Genomic DNA, 24,475 nt, shown 5'->3' with positions numbered 1-24,475 from the left:
ATGTGGAGCATTATCCACACCTGATTCGCTGTTTTGGACCATTAGTTGAGCTTTGGACGTTCAGATTCGAGGCAAAGCACAGCTATTTCAAAGGTGTTGTGCGTGATGTCCACAATTTCAAAAACATTCCACTCACCTTGGCAACTAAGCATCAGCTTATGATGGCCCATTATCTCAATGGTCCAAGTCTCTTTTCATCACCTTTGTCTGTGCAGAAGGTAAAAACTGTAAGAACTTGTACATTGGAAGAACTGCAGAAGACTGCAGTTCGTAAAAAATACCCGCACAAAGAAGTTTTGTCACTTGCGTCTGATGTGCATTTGCATGGAATTCACTTCAGTGAAGGCATGATTTTGTCCTCAGGTCAATGCAGTGGCTTGCCTGATTTTTTCAGAATACTCTGTGTACTTGTCAATGCTAACAAGGTAGCCTTCCTTTGCAAAAGGCTTTCGTCATGGTACATTGAGCACTACAGGTGTTACGAGTTTTCTGAAACAAGTGCAATTGAAATACTTGAGCCAGAGGATCTAAATGATCCTCATCCTCTCACATCATATAAGGGAAGGAACATGATTGCACTAAAGAGATTCCTTCTCCATTAATTGTTTTTCACATAGCCACACAATGATTTCCTGATTTGAACTTTAACGTAACAAAGTATGTCACAGGTTGAAGGAACTGTTCTCCGAAATGTAAATTACATTTTAAACCTGTATGACTTCCTAATGCAGAAGACAAAAGCGGGTGTTTTAAAGTGATAGTTCACCCAAAAAATCCAGTAATTCCAAAACTGTAAGATCTTTGTTGGTCTTTGGAACACCAATTAAGATATTTTTAATTAAATCCGAGTGCTCTCTGACCTTCCTTAGACAGCAAGGGTCTTCAACATTCATGCACTTGAGTCGGTCTTCTTTATAAAAGCACTAGGCCCCAAATAAATAGCTCAGGTGAGGCAGTGGGTTTCCATGTGACATCAGGGGTTCAACTGTGATTTTATGAAGCCATGAGAATACTTTTTTTGGTACTCTCCAAAATGACACTAGGGTGATGTGGAGGAGAAGAATTGTTGAATAAAGGTATTTTTCACACACAAAATATTCTTGCAGCAAATTATGTAATTTTGAAAGTTTAAATTTTTGAACTACCCCCTTTAAGTCATTTAACATGTTACCACATATAAAGCTTTGCTATATACTTAATGTACTTTTAATCAGAATTTTGTTTTACAGAATATGCGGCTCCGTGTTGTGTTGGCCCCTGATAATATTAGGAGGCTGGATATTTTGCAAAATCTCACTTCGGTTGAACATTTGAAAACAATTATTCAAGAAAGGCTTGAAATCAAGGATGATTTTCTGATTCAGTTTGAGGATCCCGAGTTCGGAAATGAACTCTGTAACTTGACCAATATAACAGAGCTTCCACCAGAAAGAGCAGTGCTGAAGATCATCCAGAAAGTACCTGAAGATTCAGAACTAGAGACCTCGATTTCCTCTTTAGACACTGCCAGTATGTCCTCCCCATCTGATAGCTCAAACCAGAGTTTCCCCTTTGTGTCTGTGAGACAGCGTGAAATGTCTTGGTGGCCATTTCCTTTTCCGATTCCCAAGTTCTCTTATGATGTTGAGTTGCGGCTTGAGAAAGGGAATGATAATTTTAAAGAAGATGGAATACTGCTCACAGTACCAAGAGAAATGAAAATGGACATCCTGGATAGCATAGCTCAGGCAATTTTTTCATTCAAAGCTTACCCAAACAATCAAGAGTTGGAGTCTGTGTCTGCTGCTCTGATTGAAAAGTATCCATGTCTGAAGGACCCAGGCTCAGGAACAGGTTATCACAGCTGGACTATGAGCATCAAATATAAGGTTGGGAACTACCGCCAGAAAATACGAACGGCAGGTTGCTCTGAAGTTACTGTGAACCAAAAAAAGTGAACAATGACTCTAGATGTTTAAAGAAAGCAAAGAGATGTGAGGTAAACTTCCTCCCAGACAACCCAGTAGGGCAGACAGATTGTTCCTTACAGAAGGAAAAATATGCACTACAAGAGGAAATGAAGAAGAAACATTTCAGCATGGCAATTGTTGACTCCAAAATGGAACTGACATTCTCTCTGAGAAGGAAGGAGATAGTTAGTGAAGAACCTCTTGTGGCTGATGTCCTAAAACAATGGCCAGCATTGTTTTTGGAAGATCAAGTGAGTTTATGTATTTGAGATTATTTATTTATTTATGTAAAGATTAATTAACTTGTGTAGTCTTAATTTTTACTGTTCACTGTGTGCGTGTTTTAAGGTCTGTGCCGAGTTTTACAGAATTACACAAACCAACCTGAAGAGTACCTTTTTGTCTTCTTTGAATGAATATGCACCAAAGATGATCATGTTGTACCGATCACGTGGTGGAGCCTATGGAGATGAAATGAAGACCCTCCTAGACCAACTTGATCAAGTAATTATTTAGTGTCAAATCATGTAAACATATTGTAAAATTTGTACCCTGTGAATGAGCATAATACTGGCCCTTAAAAGGTGTAAGCCCTAATCTTTTGGTTGAATATAACATGCATAAAACCCTTTCTGTGTTTTTCAGGCTTCTGATGTGCTTGCTCAAAGAAAAGCTACAGCTCTCAAAGGTCTACCTTTGTTTATGAGGGAAAAGTCTGGAAACTTCCTGAAGACTTGCCTGGTAAGTGATTTATCAGTCTGTTATCAGCATATACTCTCATACCTGAGGTACAGATCATGTAAAGAGAAAACAGTTTTGTCTGGTGTCCGAAACTAATCAGCTAACTGTTCTATAAGCTAAACAGCAGGGGAAAGAGTAGAATGGAGGAGGCAAAGTGTTGCCAAAAATGTATTTATTGAATAATCCTGGTTGAATACTTATCAGAAATGAGTCTGACAGCACAAATTTTAAAAAGTGTTACACTATATTGCCGAAAGTATTGGGACACTCCCCTTTAAGAACAGGTTTGACTACTTTAGTAATTTCCATGAGTACAAATCTTAATGTATAGGCATATAATGATATTCTAAGGAATTGTGTGCTTCTAATGTTTAACCGTTTTTACGGGCCCCTTTTCTCTTCTAACATGAAAATGCCTCCGTGTATAAGGCAAGGTTAAAAAAGAATTGATTGATTCAGCCAGTGTGGAAGAACTTGACTGGTCTGCATAAAGCCAAGTCCTAATAAAAGCTGAACACCTTTGAGTGTTTAAGTGTTTACTTTAAGTACAAGACATTGGTGTTTGGTGATGTTTTTGGCTCAGGGTCTGCATTTATATTCCCACCAGAGGTATTCAGCTGGGATTAAGCCTTTGCCTTCTGCAGTCAAGTTCTTCCATACTGACAGTCATTTCTTTGGGAATCTTTCCTTATGCACAGCGGCATTGCTATTTTTGAATAGAAAAGAGTCCTGTTAAAATGATTAGAAGCACACAATTCTATAGAATATTATTATATGCTTAAACATTAAGATTTGTACTCATGGAAATGACTAAAGTAGTCAAACCTGTTCACTAGAAGGGGGGTGTCCCAATACTTTTGCCAACAGGGTGTATATGCAAGCAAACAATGGAAAATTGCGGCATGTGTGATTTCTGGGTGACCTATCTCAAACAATATAAAAATCTTTTTGTGGTAAAGCAGTATTAAATAAATTATGGGTTATAATTCTGTCTTTATGCTGCTTTTTACTGCAGGACACAGACCCAGAAGACACTCGTACAAAAGGAATGAAGATGGGGGTCTTAACTATCATTGAAGATGATGTTGCCACCATCCATTCAATCCCAAATGTAAGGTAGTTGTAGAGGAGCAAGTTGTGCTGGATAATGTGCAAGACTTCCCTACAGCTGTTGCTCTCCTATTTGGCTTGATTTATGCCATCAACATTAGCTATCCTAAAGAACTAAAATACACTTTTGAAACTATTCAGAAAGTGTTTATTGGCCTTGACCCCCAGTGCTCTGCAAGAGTCCAGTCCTTCAAAACCAAATTGTTAAAGTTGAAGTAGCTGCAGTTCATATGGCTAATCAAAAGTGCAAGTTCTGATTTTGTTTTTGTTTGTTTTGTAACAACATATGCCAAAGTCAGTTTTGAGTTTTATTGTAAGGTTTTATGACTTTCATGTTACAACAGTTGTAATGCTTGATTGCTCTAGCACATGTGTTGAAACACTGCTTGTTTATTGCTGCAGCATTTTAAGTTTGTTATTCTGGCACTTTGAGAACAATTTTTTTTTACTCCAGCACTTTAAAAGCTTTTTTTGTATTTTCTTCAACAGTTTAAAAGCATTTGTGCTGGTTTACTCCAGCATTTTAAAGACATTACAAGTTTGCCTTTTTTGCCTTTTATTTTATAACAATTTTATGTATATTTTTTATTTTTAATTATTTATTTTATTTTGATGACTGGAGTGGAACTATATCTGAGTCCAATTTTTGCAGTTAATGTTGACAGAAAATGTGTCGCTTGGCAGATTTGTAAAATAAATATTTTTCTGTAAAACCGAGTCTTTTTTTTATTGTGTTTACAGTATGGTTGCAATCTCTGTGTTTGATTTTTAATGTGAATGCCATACAGGAATTTGTGGACGAAGTTTGAATGGAAGATTTAAAGCTGTACATTAAAAGAAGAAAATTAAGTTGAACCAACTTAAAAATTGAGGTAATTTGCTGCAAAGCTTTTTTGAGTTTACCGAACTTCAGGGCTGTAGTTCTTCTTACTTGTTTCTTAAAGTTCACTCAACCCGCTTTTTAACTTTAAACGAACTCATGATGAATAGTTAGATGTACTTACTGAGGAAGGTTGGATCTACCTACTGATGAAGGTTAGATGAACTTACTGAGGAAGGTTAGCTGAACTTAAACTAGCAGTTTCAATCCACTTTCTACAACGATTTGGCATAACTTTAACCACGGAAGTTGAGTAAACTCAAAATTGCTTTGCAGCAAATTTACTAAATTTTTTAAGTTAACTCAACTTTTTATTTTTTACAGTGAGGGCACACACACACTCTCATTCACTCACGCAATCACACACTAGGGACAATTTTCCAGAGATGCCAATCAACTTACCATGCATGTCTTTGGACCGGGGGAGAAAACCGGAGTACCCAGAGGAAACCCCCGAGACACGGGGAGAACATGCAAACTCCACACACACAAGGTGGAGGCGGGAATCGAACCCCAACCCTGGAGGTGTGAGGCGAACGTGCTAACCACTAAGCCACCGTGCATGTACGCTCTATGACTAAAGGTTTCTGTGCACCATAATACCCATATGTGTGTCTTCACCATCATACCCATATATGTGTCGTCTTCACCATCATACCCATATGTGTGCCAAATTGTTGACACAAAATTGGAAGCACAAAATTGTGTGCAATGTCTTTGTATAGTGTAGCAGTATAACTTCACTTCTCTGGAATTAAAGTGCCCAAACATGTTCCAGTATGGAAAATGCACAAACAGCAATGTCTATTAAGACCGTTTGCCACGGTCAGATTGGTAGGATTAGAATAGTCTACGCAGAGCCTTGACTGCAAAGCCTACTGAACACTTTTGGGATAAACTGGAAAAATGACTGCACCCCAGACCTCTTTGCTATTGCTGCTGTATGAGCAAATCCCAACAGTTCCAAAGTTCTTGTGCAAAGAGTAACTAAATCTGGAGTGGGATGTTCAAAACACATCTCAGAGTCATGGTCAGATATCCACAAAATTTGGCCATTCATTGTATACATATATCTTTTAATTGAAACACAAGTTATTAATTGATTTAATAAGAAATCTGCTAATGATAATTTATCCAATCATTTTATTGTTTTTTACATTTTAATTGTTTATAATGTATATTTAATATTTTATTGAATTCACATAGAATTGAACACCTCACTATATATGTACAAAATTTAATTACATTCTACAAGTTTTTTTTAAATAAATACATTTTTATTTTAGAGCGGAAGAATAGAGAAAGAGACAGGGGATCCTCAGCAAGGATAAAGATGAGCTGAGTGGATTTTTCACTAGACTATAGACAGATTGTTCTTTGTCATTATTAAACATGTAGTACAGATGCAATCTATAAAATGTAGATTTGTAGATTCCTTTTCAGGTTTTGTAGAAAATTCAGGTTCAGTAGTAAAAGTTATAGATAAAATCATATAGCTCTTCTGTAAGACACTGATGAAATACAGTAACAGGGCTCTCAAGTTTTGAAGACAGGCAAGAGTGACATATTTTAAATATGTCTAGCCCCCCAAGAACATTTATGACATAAAACAGTCCAAAACATAATATTTTAGTTAAACAAAACATAATAAATTATACAATGTAGTTCTGGTGGTTAGTAGCCTTATTTTTCTGAGATGTAATTCATGATAAATTCATTATTTTATAAAATGTCATAAAACCGGGCCCCCTGGCACCATCTCAGGGCCCCCAGTTTGAGAACCACTGGCCTAGACTACTTGTTCTGAGCAGGTTTTGTCAGTGAACAGGCTGTAAAACTGTTGGCTAAGATAAAGACACTCATGAAAAACTCATGCTGATTATCTGGGAAACATCTCTAACAGCAGTCAAAATGTCATTGTTTGTGTCAAACAAGTTGTGGATTTGTTGTAACATTACAACAGGAGATCATGATTTACTCTGTGCTCAAAGTGATGCTCGCAGCTCCAGTGGTTTTCTCTGTTCCAGGATATGCTTTTTTTCATTGGTTGTTGCGTTAAATCCTACCCAGATACGATAGTGCTATTTTCTGATTGGCTATTCTGTAGCCTCTTTTTTTGATTGGCTGATAAGTGTCAGGCTCGACTAAGAACTCCAGAGCAGACGCACTTGATTCCTGCCGGGCTCCATAGAGACGGCGGTGCGGGCTGATACATTTTGGGTGCTGTGGCATATTAAATATATGATAAATAGTAAGTTTTTCTGCGTGACAAATACAATGTGTGGCGGGAGAACGTGACAAAAGACCGAAATAAGTGACTGTCATGCTCAATGCGTGATACTTGAGAGCCCTGCAGTAATATACATTAACTCCTGTCATATGTGCATATATGTTTAATTTGACTGACATCAGTAGCGGTTGCAGAGGAGGGAGATGAAGGAGAAAAAAGGATCAGACAGAAGAGGTTGGAGGAGCCACAACTGCTATTTGATGTAACAAATCCAATATTGTTGCTGCCGATGTTGCTCTTAATCCAGTCTTGGTACTGAGACACTCTGGTGTACACACCGGGAAAATTGGGTAAAGCACAGCCATTGCCAAAGCTCACAATCCCTGAACCCAGACTCCATTCTCCTGGACCACTAGTGGGCCTCCAGAATCACCCTGCATGGACAACAAACTGGTAGCTACATATCTGTTTGTTCTATTTTCTATAACACCGAACTGTGAGCAGAAATATTATGACACGGTGAGTTTCCTACCTGGCATGAGTCTTTTCCTACCTGAGCTAAACCAGCACACAGCATATTGTCTGTTATAGGACTATATGCTGTTGCACAGTCACTGTTACTGACAATTGGCATCTGCACCTCCTGCAGGGTTTGAGGGGACGGCAGACTCACTGTGAATATCCAAGATATTTTAGATTATTCAAGATTTTATCTTTTTTATATAAATTTATATAAACTTTGCTGAAAAATCTAATTTGGTCTGATTAGCTACCATCCACCAAAACAACATGGTGAGCTACCATCCACCAAAACAACATTATTTTATGTCACATGGTGAGTTTCCTACCTAGCATGAGTCTTTTCCTACCTGAGCTAAGCCAGCACACAGCATATTGTCTGTGACAGAACCAGATCCATATGCTGTTGCACAGACACTGTTACTGACAATTGATTATTTATTCACTGTACATATGTGTACATATATCTATATATTACATGCTGTACATATGCTACATATCTATGCTACATATTTATGCTACATATGCTACATATTCTGCACTTGTCTATTGGCACAATTGCTACTCTTTGCACTTCATGGTAGATGCAAAACTGCATTTCATTGCTGTGTACCTTTACTATGCAATGACAATAAAGATCTATCTATCTATCTATCTATCTATCTATCTATCTATCTATCTATCTATCTATCTATCTATGTTGTAGTTGTTGGAAAACAAAACATGAAACATTTGTTTTTTCTTGTACTATTATTTTAAACTATAACACAAACTACAAGACACCTATGTGATTTTGGATAAAAACGCTGTTTTAAATGTGTAAAAATGTACAGAATTCAGAGAAAGGTTGCTGATGTACATGAATGAATATAAATGATGACAGAAGATGATGACTGAAACTGTACTCTCCTCCACAATGTGGAAACTTGAGTACTCCTTTCATCTCAGAAACTAAACTTAACAAAATAATGTCTGAGATTCCTAGTCATAATTACGACTTGGGGGTCATTCATATTCCACTATTGGGAAACGTATATTTATGATTATTCTGATAGTGTAATGAGTCTGTCTGTGTTTTACCCTGTTTCTGTCTGCTGTCTTTCCCTGTTGTTAATTGTTTGCTCCGCCCACTCATTGGTTACCATGGACATTAATTGAACTCCATCTCTCCTTCAGGTGTGTTGTCTTTGTCTCTGATTGTTTCTGCGCTGTAATTGGTTCCTGTCTGTTATTTATACTCTGTATGTTCACTTCCCTGGTGTTGGTCGTTTTTGCATGTTGGATGTTGGTGTGCCTGTTCCGTTGCTAGCTCTGTGCTCTGCCTTGTTCTGTCTGTCTGTCTGCCTGCCTGCCTGCCTGCCTGTTCCCGTTTCCTGTTAGCTCGGTTTGCTGTCTTGTTCTGTCTGCCTGTCCGTTCAGCCGTTTTTTTGTGTTTTGGATTATTAAAACTCTAAATCTGCATTTGGATCCTCACTCGCCTTTGTCCTGCATCAATACAGATAGCATGTGAGTGCCCATTAGTCACATCATACTTTACTTTATTGTTAATGACATTAAATACCTCAGTAACATGTTTCATGCATGTAAAGACTTCTTGTATATAATGAAGAATCTCAATAAAATTAAATCACATTGTGTTTATTCATCTATTTCAACAATGGGCATTGTCACAAAGCAGGTTTACAGTTATTTAATGTACATTTACATCCATAAGAAGCAAGTCAGAAGTGAATGGTATTTATGTTGAAGAAAGATAGAGATAAAATACTCCGAATGGAGTCTATTTTATTCTAGGTCATATGGAAAAAAAAAAGGGCATCTTTCAGAAATTGCTTTACCCACAAAGTCACACAGCCTTCCAGCAGATGATGCCAGTTGAAAAGAGTTTGAAGATACATGCTGCTGTCACTGTTATATACTGTATCAGGCAGAATAAAGCCATAAACAAATTCACTCAATTATTTAAAGCATCAAAAATGGTAATGATGCCAGCTGGTAATGAAAGAGGAGCAAATTCTGAAACTCAATTTCACACTTAAGGGGTTGCGATTAAATGTTGGAAAACTGATAAAACACTGAATGATGGAGGGTGTACTTTTTTCCCCATGACTGTTTATTAAACATGAATTCATCAGAAATTAATTTGAAACTAGAAATTCTCATGATTAAAACGTTCTTTGTAACAAATATGCCTAAATTTGCTTTTGAATATTTATGCAGACTTTAGTTTTCAGACACAAGCTTATAGGTTTTGTCTCTTCGTTTCACATGAAAATAACAAGCTTTGTAGAAAATTAAGTTCAAAATTTAAGTAAAGACTGTTAGATTACTTTCTGTGCTTGGTGCTTGTGTCTCTAATTTGGCTAACATCGCTAGTAGGTGAATAAGGACGGGAGAAGGAAGGGGATGATGGTGAAAGAAAAAAGGCAGAAGAGGTTGGGGGAGATGTAACTGCCAAATGAGAATGCAACAAATTCTGGTTGATTGTTGCCTGTGTTGCTATTGATCCAGTCTTCGTACTGAGACACTCTGGTATACCCACTGGGTATAGATGGAACAGCACATCCACGTTGAGTGTTAAAGCTCACAATCCCACCCTGAATCCAGCTTCCATTAAATTTCACCTCCAGTGGACCACCAGAATCTCCCTGCAGGGACAAAACGCTGTTATTTAAATATATGCTCCTTTATCACAATTAATATGACAGGTTTTAGATTTCCTACCTGGCATATGTCATGTCCACCCACAGGAGAGAGAGCACACATCATACCGTCTGTGATCATAATTGGTGTTAATATTTGTGCACAGTCACTGTTATCGATAATCTGCAACTTCACCTCCTGCAGCTTTTGAGCGAGCTGCAAATCTGTGGAGACCCATTATGAATTTTTACCAACATGTTCATCATAATGAAAGGTGCTGAAAAATCCACACTGATCTGACCAGCTACCATCAATGAAAACACAGGCTAAGCTAATCATACTGTAAGCCATCTTTGCCAGCCAATAGAATATTTTTCAGCCACTTTACTCTCACTCTTTCAGTGTATATTTTTAATATTTTCTTTTAATATTATCTAATCTATGATGTTACATTACTAGTATTTGTTTAGAACATTTGAATCCAACATCACACCAGATGGCAGATTTGGCCTATTGGCTTAATAAGTGTGGTTTGTTTTTCAGTAATATCTCAAGGCAAAGAATAATAGACTTCTTACTGTTTTACTGCTTATACTGTTTATTTTTCCAAATAATTGAAATAAATTATGTGAAGAACTTACTAATATTACTGATTTTACCCCATCCTGTGGCCCAGACATTGGTACCACTTGGAAAAGAACTGGTGCTTGCAGCAAGACACACCGGACGGAAATAATCATTAAACTGCACTGAAGAGGAGAGCTGGACTAGTGCAATGTCATTGACCAGAGTGTTATCATTATAGCCTTCGTGGATGATCAGTTTAATAGCATTTATTGTCTCCATTACAGTCCCATTTTCAAGTCGTCGTGAGACTGAGATTTGAGGTGCAGTAAAACTGAAAATGAAAAAAGTGATATTGAGTAATTTGTCACCATTCATCCTATATTTCCCCTTATATTCTACATATATTTACAAAATATATTTATGTATGTTTATAAAGTTTACATTTATAAGTAGCTTTAACCTGTTTACAGTAAACTGTTGGACACTTTATAAGTTGCACAAATTGAACATACAAATAATTATATTATTATTGCATAGATACTTTTGACATTTTTCTCAAGAAAAATTTCTCACGGTATTCCGTTCATTTCCAAACAGTGAGCAGCTGTTAAGACCCAGTTCTGACTGATCAGACTGCCACCACAGAGGTGGTTTGCTGACTGAACAATAACCTGCCAAGGCCAGGAACCAAGAGCAGCATCTTGACCACCAACAATCTTGTTGTTCAGTGGAGCCTGACCACAAACTGGGAGAAAAGGAAGAGATCACAGAAACAAACGTACACATTCTAACTTTACGAGCAACTATTAACAAAAAAGACAAAAAAGGTGTGTGTGTATGTTTAAGAGCTTACCTCTGAGCTGAGACACTGAACCTAAAAAAAGGAGAGAGGGACACAGAACTCTGAGCTCTATTAAACAATAATGAAGCTGTGCGATTTTACTTGTAGCTGTTGCAGATTACAATGAGAGAAAAAAATCCTTCAAGACTTTTAATTAGATATGTTTGGGCACTCTTAAGAATCTTCTGTCTTGTGGAACAAGTTTGGGTTTCGATAAAGAGCTTATACAGTTGTGTGCTTCTAGGATGGGTGTGATCACATTTAGAGGATCACATACGTATGCCCATATAGTGAACAGAGTGTTTGTGTAAAGAATATGTGCTCAATGTCTGTGCTAAATAAAAAATAGCAAATAGCAATTCAATTTCAAAGATATTTTTTAATTAATCATTTGTAACACATCCTAATAAATAAAAAGTCTTTGTCATGGAATAAATTAATGATATTATTATAGTGAAAATGATGAATCACATTTTTCAGTCAAATTGCATAGGAAATTAGTTTATATTAAAAATTTACCAATAACAAATATACAGAGCAAAACACTTCAGTTGGCCATGAGCAGGGTTAGTAATTATACTTTACACATTCCAACAGCTCCAGGGCAAAGATAGAAGAGTAAATAAGTGCTTGCATTTTGGTCTTAGTGTTTAAACAGCACTTTATATCAACCATAAGGTTTTTACTTACAAAATGACGATTATAGTCACATTTTCAATTTTTTAGACAAATTCCATTGCTATTTTATTAAGCAATAAACAATTTAACAGTGTAACATAATTTTTCTCGAGAGTCTCTTCACAGTGAAGTACTGGATTTGTTTAGTTTTATTAAGTATGCAAATGTAAATGCAAATTTAATTAGATGATTCCTCATTATAAATTGTAATGTATATACTTTTGAAAAAAAAAAGACTTATTAATCTGTATTGTCTTGCTTTAAATATAATATGTACTTCCTTTTACACATACCTGTAGCATTAAGGAATAGAGTGCATACAACACACACGACTTTCCACAAAATGATCTTCATGGTGTACTCTTTCCTCTGGCTCCTGTTGTCCTGTGTCTCTAAATGTTTTAGATATTTTCTGTTAATCCAGGCATGTATAAAACTATTTTCTTCCTGTTTAACCGGCAATACACCCTCCCACACTGACACTGAACTTTTCTTTCCTTTACGTTTTAACTCAAAATTCTAAGTGAAAGCAAAACTGACTTGAGATTTATTTGAGAATTCTTCAAATTTAGGAAATTCATTATATTCTAGGATTCTATATTCTTTTTATTGCCATCACTCTAGTCAATGAATTTCCTAAATAGAAGAATTCGAAGAATTCTCAAATAAATCTCAAATGAATTGTTCCAGGAAAAATGTAATTAGAACTTTCTATAACCAATTATTATTAGTGGATTGTTCAGAGAAAACTAACGGCATATGTAAGTGACAAACGTGGAAAAACATTTTAGTTCTGTGGGATCAAAACTGAATTGGTGACATCTAGAAATTCAGAGATATATATCAGATAAAATTTTACTACAAACATAAATCAGTGAATCCAGTTCTAAGAAAGCTCTCCTTTCCAAGGAAGATATCTGTTTTATTTGTTTGGTATATTTCCTCCTGATCTCAAGTCAGTTTTGCTTTCACTTAGAATTTTGAGTTAAAACGTAAAGGAAAGAAAAGCTCAGTGTCAGTGTGGGAGGGTGTATTGCCGGTTAAACAGGAAGAAAATAGTTTTATACATGCCTGGATTAACAGAAAACATATCTAAAACATTTAGAGACACAGAACAACAGGAGCCAGAGGAAAGAGTACACCATGAAGATCATTTTGTGGAAAGTCGTGTGTGTTGTATGCGCTCTATTCCTTAATGCTACACGTATGTGTAAAAGGAAGTACATATTATATTTAAAGCAAGACAATACAGATTAATGAGTCTTTTTTTTTCTTCAAAGTATACACATTACAATTTATAAAATTTATAATGAGGAATCATCTAATTAAATTTGCATTTACATTTGCATACTTAATAAAACTAAACAAATCCAGTACTTCACTGTGAAGAGACTCTCGAGAAAAATGATGTTACACTGTTAAATTGTTTATTGCTTAATAAAGTAGTTAGCAATGGAATTTGTCTGAAAAATTGAAAATGTGACTATAATCGTCATTTTGTAAGTAAAAACCTTATGGTTGATATAAAGTGCTGTTTAAACACTAAGACCAAAATGCAAGCACTTATTTACTCTTCTATATTTGCCCTGGAGCTGTTGGAATGTGTAAAGTATAATTACTAACCCTGCTCATGGCCAACTGAAGTGCTCTGTATATTTGTTATTGGTAAGTTTTTAATATAAACTAATTTCCTATGCAATTTGAATGAAAAATGTGATTCATCATATTCACTATAATATCATTAATTTATTCCATGACAAAGACTTTTTATTTATTAGGATGTGTTACAAATGATTAACTAAAAATATCTTTGAAATTGAATTACTATTTGCTATTTTTTATTTAGAATAGACATTGAGCACATATTCTTTACACAAACACTCTGTTTACTATATGGGCATACGTATGTGATCCTCTAAATGTGATCACACCGATCCTAGAAGCACACAACTGTATAAGCTCTTTATCGAATCCCAAACTTGTTCCACAAGACAGAAGATTCTGAAGAGTGCCCAAACATATCTAATTAAAAGTCTTGAAGGATTATTTTTCTCTCATTGTAATCTGCAACAGCTACAAGTAAAATCGTACAGCTTCGTTATTGTTTAATAGAGCTCAGAGTTCTGTGTCCCTCTCTCCTTTTTTTAGGTTCAGTGTCTCAGCTCAGAGGTAAGCTCTTAATCAAACAACACACACACACACACACACACACACACCAACACACACACACATTTTTTGTCTTTTTTTGTTAATAGTTGCTTGTAAAGTTAGAATGTGTATGTTTGTTTCTGTGATCTCTTTCTTTTCTCCCAGTTTGTGGTCAGGCTCCACTGAACAACAAGATTGTTGGTGGTCAAGATGCTGCTCTTGGTTCCTGGCCTTGGCAGGTTATTGTTCAGTCAGCAAAATTCCTCTGTGGTGGCAGTCTGATCAGTCAGAACTGGGTCTTAACAGCTGCTCACTGTTTGAAAGTGAATGGAATAGCGTGAGAAATTCTTCTTGAGAAAAAAGTAAAAAGTATCTATGCAATAATAATATAATTATTTGTATGTTCAATTTGTGCAACTTATAAAGTGTCCAACAGTTTACTGTTAACAAGTTATAGCTACTTATAAATGTAAACTTTATAAACATACATAAATAAATATATTTTGTAAATATATGTAGAATATAAGGGGAAATATAGGATGGATGGTGACAAATTACTCAATATCACTTTTTTCATTTTCAGTTTTACTGCACCTCAAATCACAGTCTCACGACGACTTGAAAATGGGACTGTAATGGTAAACATGTCCCGCCTTTCAACTTTAATCCGGTTTTATTTTACTTAGGGTTTGAGACATTGGGAGATTCTGCTGTCTTTAAGTAATATAAATGGTATTGTTATTAGTGCATCAACTTTGCGCAGACACCTCAAGACTTTGCGCCTGTTCAGACGAAAAGAACATTCTGATCTGCTTGACGTTGCTGTGTTTCTCCAGGATCAGTTGAACCGATATGGTATGCTTCACGGATATAAGATGATGCATCTAAAATGCATTCAGGCTGGCTATGTGGTGACACAAGAGACAATCAGGCAATTGTTGAAAATACTGGATCCCCATGGAGTGCAACTGAGGCGCCGGAATCGTCTTCGGCGACGTTTGTATCATAATCCAGGTCCGAACTTTTTATGGCATGTTGATTCATATGACAAACTCAAACCATATGGGATCTGCATCAATGGTGCAATCGACGGGTTTTCACGAATGCTGATATGGCTACATGCATACTCTACAAGTAGTGATCCCAAGGTCATCGCTGGATACTTTATTGATGCGGTGTTATCAAGGAATGGGACAGCCACCCGAATTCGCTCAGACTTAGGGACAGAGAACTGTTACATGGAACAGATGCAGATGTTCATGAGACATGATCATACGGACGACTTTTCGAGAAATTGCTATTTGTATGGCTCAAGCAATCATAACCAACGGATAGAGCATTGGTGGGGATTTTTGAGGAAACAGCATGCACAGTTCTGGATCAACCTATTTCAAGATCTAAAAGATTCTGACGATTTCTCCGGTGACTTCCTAGACAAAAGTCTAATACAGTTCACATGTCTTGAAATAATAGAGGTAAGAAATGTGCTTTAGACATGTAAATTGTGATATGTTATTCAGCTATAGATTTTGTCAATATGCCAAAATGTTGTGACATGCAGCATAATTATGTCATTTCATAGGTCTAACAACTGTTCCATAACAGAAGCAAATGGACAATAACCATTAGTTATTTAATTAGATTATGAAATTAATTTGTAGATCACAATTTTTCCCTTCTTCCCATATAGTTGACTTTTTAAGAGATGGATCTCAGTATAAGTAGTTAGAATTAGCAGCAGCCTACGTCTACAACAATAAAATGCAACACAAACATTAATGCAGCTGTAATATTAATCCTGTTATATGTATGTTGCACAAACTGCTATCTAATATTAACCCAAAAACATCATAATATAAAACACTGACAAGGAAAATTTACCGCACTATGAGTAGCCTACTTTTATTAATTTTATTCTGGTTTTTTTATGTACATTTTGGTGAAAGAAAATTGTTTCTCTGCATTAGTGGGACACAGTATGTGAGAGAGGGATGACTTATCTGACCCTGATCATATAACACAAATCTTAACATACAGAGATTTATTGTTTTCAAATATAGAATTTAACATGCATGAAACTGTTTGAGAGAACGGCTCTACTGTATCATACTGGACCATAAGCATTTATTTTGCCTGCAGGTGCTATTGCAAAGGTGTGGACTAACTTTCTTACTTTCCCACTCTTTTTCTTTATATTTAGAGAGAGCTGCAGGATGTTGTTCACCTCTGGAACACACACAGAATTCGCCCATCCAGAAATGCTGTGTCCCCATGTGGACGTCCAGTGATGATGTACACCCTACCCCAACTTTTTGGTGCTAGGGAGTACCTTAAAGAGGCATCCCAACAGAAGATACAGGCTTGTAGGGAGGAATGTCGTGAGAGAGGACCATATCCTTGTGATAATACAGTGTTTGACATTTGTTGCCTTGCCATGGCAGAAAACAGTCTTCATCCACCAACCTCTCCAGAGGAAGCCATTGATCTTTACATGTTCTTACGTGCTTACATACGTACCCAAATTTAATAATCACAAGTTGTTCTACTGGATCAAATGACTGAATGTGAGCACCCACTCATAGCCAAAAAAACAACAGAATTGCCGTTTGGACGGAAAAGGATATATACCATGACATTCACTGTAAATGTTTGACAGAAGTACTGTGTTTAAGCAATCGATAATAGACAACTCTTTCATAATGGACATCTCCCAACTGAGCTCCATATCATCTCTTTTTATTCATCATTATGTAAAAAGTACATCTCATCAACAGAACTGGGAAAAATCCTGTACCTGCAAATGAAAGGTATCACATGTTGCCATTGTCAAAAATGGCACATTTGTCCTTATGGTGGAACTATTTCGCATCACCAGATGTGGTCTGACACACTTTGGGCTCATTGTAAACAGGGCAACCTACATGATGTTTGGATGGCTTTTAAATCAAACATATTATTGTATCTTGTTATCATGTGTCTCTGGGCTGCACATAAAGCACTTTTTTACACAATTATTTGGCATCATATAAATACATGCTAAACCAGTAAAACATTTTTTCTCCCCAGTGTGATTTACTGTGTATGTAGGAAATAGACCTATTTGTTAATGTAGAGATGACTGTTTAAATATGTTGTCTAAAGAGTACTGGTGAATGCAGGAACTGCAGTGCAGTTGTCAAAACTCAGTAATTCTATTGTGTGAGACAAAATTTGTGTGTTATCTGCAGTAAAGACCCGATTTGTTTGAAAACATCTGTACAAAACGAGAGAAACCTGTGCTTTTTATTTGTAAAAAGCAGAACACCTTCTAATGTACAGTGCTGTATGTTAGAACAGATTTCCAAACACTGGCAAAATTTAGATTTAACATGAGCTGACATTACCCCAGGGTCCAAGTTAAAATGCAACTTTACAAGAACATTTCTTTTAATTGTCCCAAAAAGTATGCTCCTAAACTGCTAACAGAAATGATGGCTTACATAAAAGTACATAAAAATACTGGTACATGTATCTAAATCACTTAAAAATGAAAACCACATGCATTTATAACATACATTGTGTAAAAGGCTTATAATTGTTTTTTGGTTAAATGGACCTTAAAGTATACTAACAAAATGTTCAGCCACTCAATATGTTTCTACAGACAGTTTAAGTCTGGTAATAACAGCAACTGCATATGAAACGTTGCAAAACATGTTGCCATTGTCAAAATGGCAAAATTGGTCCTCATGGTGGAACTATTCAGCATGACCAAATGTGATTTGACACACTTTGGGCCCACTGCAAACAGGGCAACCTAAATGGCATTTAAATGGTCCAGTATCATTATCAATAAATCAAACTGATTATTGAATCTTATCATGTGTAAATGTTTCTATGGGCTGGATATATTCGGAGTCCATCAACAAAATGCTCACCAGCCAGTAAACATGTTTCCACAGTAAGTTTGGTAATGACATTTTGGATAAAACTTAAACTGAAAAACAAAATAAATAAATTACTCTGCGCTCATTATGCACCACCCGAGTTAATTACTTCCCCTATGTGCTCTGTCTTACATTCACACACTATCTAAAGGTACTGTAAACAGATGGCACTGATAAGGCTATAACTGGGCAAGAGGGAAGAGTGTGTACATGTGAGTGAGAGAGACACTTCTATGCAATGTCCATTGCATAGAAGTTGCTGGACAGTATAGCCTCCATTTCAGCTCGGAGGTCAGGATAGCTGTTGTAAGTTGATGGCAGCTCTAATGTTGGGCCACAAGTATGTGCAATAGGCCGCCTAGATAACCCTTCCAAAGGGGTGAATATGACTTGAATGTCTTTAACGCAGATGACATCAGACCCTGTCATGAATCTCAACATCTTCCGGAGGCCTATCTCATCCAATCCCCTGATGTACTGATGTAAAAATTGCAAACTTTGGTTCTCTGCTGGAGTAGCTGGAGAGGCCGTGATCAACTTTAAAACCTTCCGGGTTGATGGTTTAAGATTCTCATACATCTTCTGCATATCCAGCACACTGGGGAAGAACTCCCTGAGAGTTGGTCCTGCGACTGCTGCAATGTTATCCAGTGCATATTTTGGTTGCTGGATTATTTGCTTGTGGGCCACTTGGAGAAGCACAGCTTTCAAGTTCTCTTGTGTTGGTACTGTTCTTACTCCCATGCGATCCATAAGATCAAGAAGCTCATCTTTATCATCACCATCAAGGGCGTCTTGCAAAGCAGTGGACAAGAGATCACGCTCAGACTGACTAAGATACAACATTAGTGAGTCAAACAATAAATCAGGTGAGACAGTGTGTTCACCAAATATGATTGCTGCTGTAAAGGCTTGAGCCAGCCGAGAAGGAAAATATCCATGTTCCTTTAATCCCTTGACCATTATCCTACCAACGGATTTCCATTCTTCCTCTTGCCATTTTGGGGATAGTGATGGCACTCTCACATCTGCACCCTCTGCTGCACAGTCTAAAAACTCTGTCCAGAAGGCAGCATATACATCCCTGGACACGCCATCAGCATCTGCCCCCATTTCATGAATGAAGCTGTATTTCACAGAGTAGGACATAATCACTTCATCCTTGAATTGGGTAATCAGTTCCTCCAAGAGATTGACTCTGTGGAGTTTCACTGTCACATGCAAAGGTTCATAAGTAGGACTTAATGGGCCAGCAGGCACTGTGTCAGAATGGACAGGAGTTGAGCTGTAGGCGTTGATGTTTATCTGTGCCTCTTCTATAGGCTCATGTAAGATTGTGTCATCAAGATCTTCTAAAAATGGTCCACCTTGCAAAGGGCCAAAAATGACCTCCGATGTATCACACAAAGATGTAAGATCAACAATCTCTACAGCAGTAGAGACAACATCTTCTACAGTATGTGTCTGCTGTTCACTGTCATGTGTTTTTTGTGTCAGCTGCTCATTATCTTCTGTTGTGTTTTTCTGTTGCTCATTTAGCCTCGCTGCATCTGTCTGTTCATCAGTTCCTTCTGTCATCTCTGTGAACACTTCATCTTCATTTGTCAGGTGCTCTGTGAACAAGTAAAATCTTAAAATCCCCAATTTATGTGTCTCATAGAGCTCTCCCACACTAACACCCTCATCAAGGTATGCTTCCTGAAAGTCAACAATGTTGTGACTGAACTCTTCCCACTTTCCCTTTCTCGATTTCTCATTGGGGAAAAATAGCTTTTTAGCTTGTGATAGAATCTCTGTTTTTGTGGCTTTTTTGGAAATATCAAGAACTCTGGTTCCTCCACCATTGCGTTTTCTCACTTGTTTCTTGTCGTGTATCCATCCTAGTTCTATTTTCCTTGTCATCTTCACGGCCCTTTTGTTATTTCTCAGATGTATCTTTGTTGGCTGCATAGAATGCTCCTCCTCAAAATCTTGATCTGTGTCTTTATTGCTTGTCAATGTGCCCAACTTTCTTCTAAGTTTTTCAAATAAGGACTGTCTTTTTAGATCATCACCACCTTTTCTCTGTTTTTCCATACAGAAACGCCTTGTAGCAATCCTATCACCATATGCTGGAATGTAAGCAGTCATAGTGGCATCATCTATTTCTCCAACTACCGAGCTGTCAATCTGTAATAAAAACAAAACAATACAGTAAGATATATTGATTATCTTAAATCTAAGAGATGGCTATATTTCCATATGAGTGAAAATTAATTTCTTAGCAGTAGCTACAAATCAGCAATTTATTTCTATTTTTCTTCACTTGCTTGTTTCTCTTTTCGCATGGGAATAGAAAGGAGCTAAGATATTAAGTAATTTAACACAAGAACTGCTGTCTAAAAAATGGTTGTAACCATAACAATGAAGTTTGAGTGACATAATGATGCTGAAAATAAAGTGTATTAACAGTGAAAATCCTTGACATCAAAGTTAGTCAGGGGACTGATTACTTTCATGTATTCCTCTTTAATTACATAACTATTTACCTCAATTACAAGAAAAGCACTTCTCCCTTATATTACTGCTATTATGTACTCCATAATATTGCTATTCCATATTGATTCCATACTTCAGCTCCCAACCAAGGCCTGTGCTGGCATCTAAACATTACTCCATCCTTTTAAAACAATATCAAATCACAACAAAATGGAAAGCAGTTATTGTAAGGGCACAATATTTATTTTGTGTATTTATTTATAATTTCAAACATATAAGTCAGCACTTTGCCTGAATGTATAATGGTGATGCTACTGCACAACTACTGTTACTTGTTTATGTAGGGTAGAGACCAAAATATAGTGTGAATTGACTCCTAAATATACCTATAAACCTTATTTTACAGGGCTAGAATAGGGAAGACATGAATGCATTGTTGGGAGAGACAGGTGTGCTTGGCTTAAAAAAGAAATCGGAAGCACTGGCACTAAATGTGATAGGGTTACAATTTATGATTACTTGTATAATCTGCAGAGATTCAGTAAAATGTAAAACAATTAAAATTAATATATTGCAGGAATGAATGTGCTGTCACCTACATGATCTTGCTGCATTTTCTGAATATTTTTCTCAGGAATCCCTCGGCTCTGAAGAAACATCCACAGTCCATCATCTTGTGGGAGGGGGGTATTTGAAGACGTAGCCATAGCTGGCCCTGAACAAATGTCGGAAAAAGGCAGCATTTATGTAAATATGCGTTGCACCACAAATATAAACAGATTTAGGACTGTACCCTCAAAAGTGTAATTGCTTTAAATATCTCAAATATGTATTTCGGCCAAGAGTGTGATAACGTTGCTAAAAATGGATGTTTCATGTATCAACTGTATAGGTAGGCAACTATAGGCCTTTCTTATCACTTGGAAGTCAAACTGTCTTAAGCATTTGAATGTGCTCACCTTTAACAGTAACATTACTCAAATCATAGAGATGGCTAGACTCAAGAAGGTCAATAGTGTATAGACACAGGCTATACAGTATGTACTCATTTATCTGTGATTCACTGCACAACTGGAATCTAGTTTCTGAAAAATATATAACTTGCTTTGGAAAGCTTCAAAAAGCTAGCTTTGTTTCTAAATTATTAAATGCATCAAGTACACAGTTTAGAAAAATATCAACAAATAAAACAATTACAGGACACATATGCATAGTGACAAACCAAAAGAGAGGGCACAACTAAAGAAACCGAAGCAATGTCAGAATATATTCAACATTATTATTGGTGTAGCACGCTGAACACTATACTAAACGTCCGTGCAAAACTTAATCGAAATAGTATCCCTGCTGGCTTTGAAACTGGCAAAGTTCTGAATGTTTGTTTACTGTTATATAATGTCGCGATGTCCAACATGCAGCATGCACTGTGGATTTCTGACGTGACTTTTTCACTCCCCCTGACAGCAGCCTCGCTGTGTTCGAGGACCTCTTGATTTACAAATTAAGCACTAAAGTTACAGCAAATAGCGTGGTTTACTTATCTTAGCCAACAAACTGAAAGAAAGGTGGTTAACGTTATATTCCTCCTAAAAATAACACGTTATTATCCCCTCGACCTTAAAAGTTAAGGTTCCTTTTGCTGACTAATGATAAATATTAGCTTAACGTTACATAAGTTAGCCTATCAACTGCAGTTGATGGTGTAACTTAAGTTAACGTAGTTAGTAAAAATATGAGACAATAAATGCTATTAAATTGATCATCCATGAAGGCTATAATGATAACACTCTGATCAATGACATTGCACTAGTCCAGCTCTCCTCTTCAGTGCAGTTTAATGATTATTTCCGTCCGGTGTGTCTTGCTGCAAGCAACAGTTCTTTTCCAAGTGGTGCAAATGTCTGGGCCACAGGATGGGGTAAAATCAGTAATAATAGTAAGTTATTCAAATAATTTATTTCAATTATTTGGAAAAATAAACAGCATAAGCAGTAAATCAGTAAAAAGTCTATCATTCCTTGCCTTGAGATATTGCTGAAAAACAAGCCACACATATTAAACCAATAGGCCAAATCTGCCATCTGGTGTGATGTTGGATTCAAATGTTCTAAACAAATACTGTAACATCATAGATAACAATATTAAAAGAAAATATTAAAATATGAAAAATATATACTGAAAGAGTAAGAGTAAGGTAGCTGAAAAATATTCTATTGGCTGGCAAAGATGGCTTACAGTATGATTAGCTTAGCCTGTGTTTTCATTGTTGGTAGCTGGTCAGATCAGTGTGGATTTTTCAGCACCTTTCATTATGATGAACATGTTTGGAAAAATTCATAATGGGTCTCCACAGATTTGCAGCTCGCTCAAAAGCTGCAGGAGGTGAAGTTGCAGATTATCAATAACAGTGACTGTGCACAAATATTAACACCAATTATGATCACAGACGGTATGATGTGTGCTCTCTCTCCTGTGGGTGGACATGACATATGCCAGGTAGGAAATCTAAAACCTGTCATATTAATTGTGATAAAGGAGCATATATTTAAATAACAGCGTTTTGTCCCTGCAGGGAGATTCTGGTGGTCCACTGGAGGTGAAATTTAATGGAAGCTGGATTCAGGGTGGGATTGTGAGCTTTAAAACTCAACGTGGATGTGCTGTTCCATCTATACCCAGTGGGTATACCAGAGTGTCTCAGTACGAAGACTGGATCAATAGCAACACAGGCAACAATCAACCAGAATTTGTTGCATTCTCATTTGGCAGTTACATCTCCCTCAACCTCTTCTGTCTTTTTCTTTCTTTCACCATCATCCCCTTCCTTCTCCCTTCCTTATTCACCTACTAGTGATGTTAGCCAAATTAAAGACACAAGCACCAAGCACAGTAATCTAACATAACACAGACTTTAAGCTTTACTTAAATTTTTAACTTTATTTTCTACAAAGCTACATTTTAAGGTACGGTTATTTTCATGTGAAATGAAGAAACAAAACCTATAAGCTTGTGTCTGAAAACTAAAGTCTACATAACCCTTCTGCAGACCTCGTCTACATTCCTATGCAAATTAGGAGCGCCGAGTCAAGTTGACCTTGTCTGTTTTGACTGCTTATAAAAAATGAAGTATATATGATAGCCTTTTTTTTCTGGTTTTTTTCCAGGCCAAATTGACTTGAATGCTTATAAATAAAAAAATCTACAATAATCACCATTTTTGTGATCAGCTTACATTTGTGAAAATTTTACACTTGTAACTATTTTTCCAACCAGATGTCATCTGATCAACCAACAACAGGCTACACACACACACACACACACACACACACATACACACACACCACTCAAAAACATGCCATAATTTCATGTGAATAAAACTTCTTTTACACTTCTTATGTTTTTTATTATACTTAATTTATAAACCTTAATTTAAACCTTATGAAATTATGCCATGTTTTTGATTAAAATATGCAGAAATTATTTATTATTAGAAATGAAATATTATTTTGGATAACCACTGACTGGTAAATGTCAAACATTACTCAGCATATCTCCAGGCCAAAGCTGACTGATGCAACTAAATTCATAAATAAGAGAGAGGAAACAAATATGATTTGCAAAACACATGTATTTTATTTTTGAACTTCTTTATAAAAATATGAACCTGTGTGTGTGTGTGTGTGTGTGTGTGAAATGTTTACAAATGTGTAGCTTTCGTTTGGTCTGGAGGCCAACTGAAATGCAATGCCCAATGCTTTGAACAGT

The 24,475-nt window shown here is 36.5% G+C and overlaps 4 protein-coding genes across 5 annotated transcripts; 2 read left to right on the top strand and 2 right to left on the bottom strand.

Moving 5' to 3' along the window:
• Positions 1-9,046: 9,046 nt before the first annotated feature.
• LOC132860584 (chymotrypsin-like protease CTRL-1) lies at positions 9,047-12,650 on the bottom strand. Its single transcript, XM_060891805.1, has 6 exons — positions 12,452-12,650; positions 11,493-11,513; positions 11,213-11,384; positions 10,714-10,970; positions 10,154-10,296; positions 9,047-10,077 (listed from the first exon to the last, which is right to left on the bottom strand). Exons 1-6 carry the CDS (start codon positions 12,510-12,512, stop codon positions 9,802-9,804), a joined length of 930 nt encoding a protein of 309 aa, XP_060747788.1. The 5' UTR covers positions 12,513-12,650; the 3' UTR covers positions 9,047-9,801.
• Positions 12,651-14,051: 1,401 nt separating this feature from the next.
• Positions 14,052-23,125, top strand: LOC132861521 (chymotrypsin-like protease CTRL-1). The gene is made up of 5 exons (XM_060893083.1): positions 14,052-14,061; positions 14,307-14,327; positions 14,472-14,643; positions 14,890-14,945; positions 22,446-23,125. The coding sequence occupies exons 1-5, from the start codon at positions 14,052-14,054 to the stop codon at positions 22,661-22,663; spliced, it is 477 nt and encodes a 158-aa protein (XP_060749066.1). The 3' UTR covers positions 22,664-23,125.
• LOC132860582 (uncharacterized) lies at positions 15,032-17,707 on the top strand. The gene is made up of 2 exons (XM_060891803.1): positions 15,032-15,781; positions 16,507-17,707. Exons 1-2 carry the CDS (start codon positions 15,164-15,166, stop codon positions 16,831-16,833), a joined length of 945 nt encoding a protein of 314 aa, XP_060747786.1. The 5' UTR covers positions 15,032-15,163; the 3' UTR covers positions 16,834-17,707.
• Positions 17,748-21,846, bottom strand: LOC132860580 (uncharacterized). Of its 2 annotated transcripts, none has more exons than XM_060891801.1 (2): positions 21,310-21,846; positions 17,748-20,401 (listed from the first exon to the last, which is right to left on the bottom strand). In XM_060891801.1, exons 1-2 carry the CDS (start codon positions 21,451-21,453, stop codon positions 18,464-18,466), a joined length of 2,082 nt encoding a protein of 693 aa, XP_060747784.1. In that variant the 5' UTR covers positions 21,454-21,846; the 3' UTR covers positions 17,748-18,463. The 2 variants fall into 2 exon arrangements, with proteins under 2 accessions (XP_060747784.1, XP_060747785.1); XM_060891802.1 differs by lacking the exon at positions 21,310-21,846 and adding an exon at positions 20,761-20,901.
• Positions 23,126-24,475: the final 1,350 nt, after the last annotated feature.

Source organism: Tachysurus vachellii, chromosome 18, assembly GCF_030014155.1.
Source record: "Tachysurus vachellii isolate PV-2020 chromosome 18, HZAU_Pvac_v1, whole genome shotgun sequence".
NCBI lineage: Eukaryota > Metazoa > Chordata > Actinopteri > Siluriformes > Bagridae > Tachysurus > Tachysurus vachellii.
This window is presented reverse-complemented; position numbering and strand designations above follow the sequence as displayed.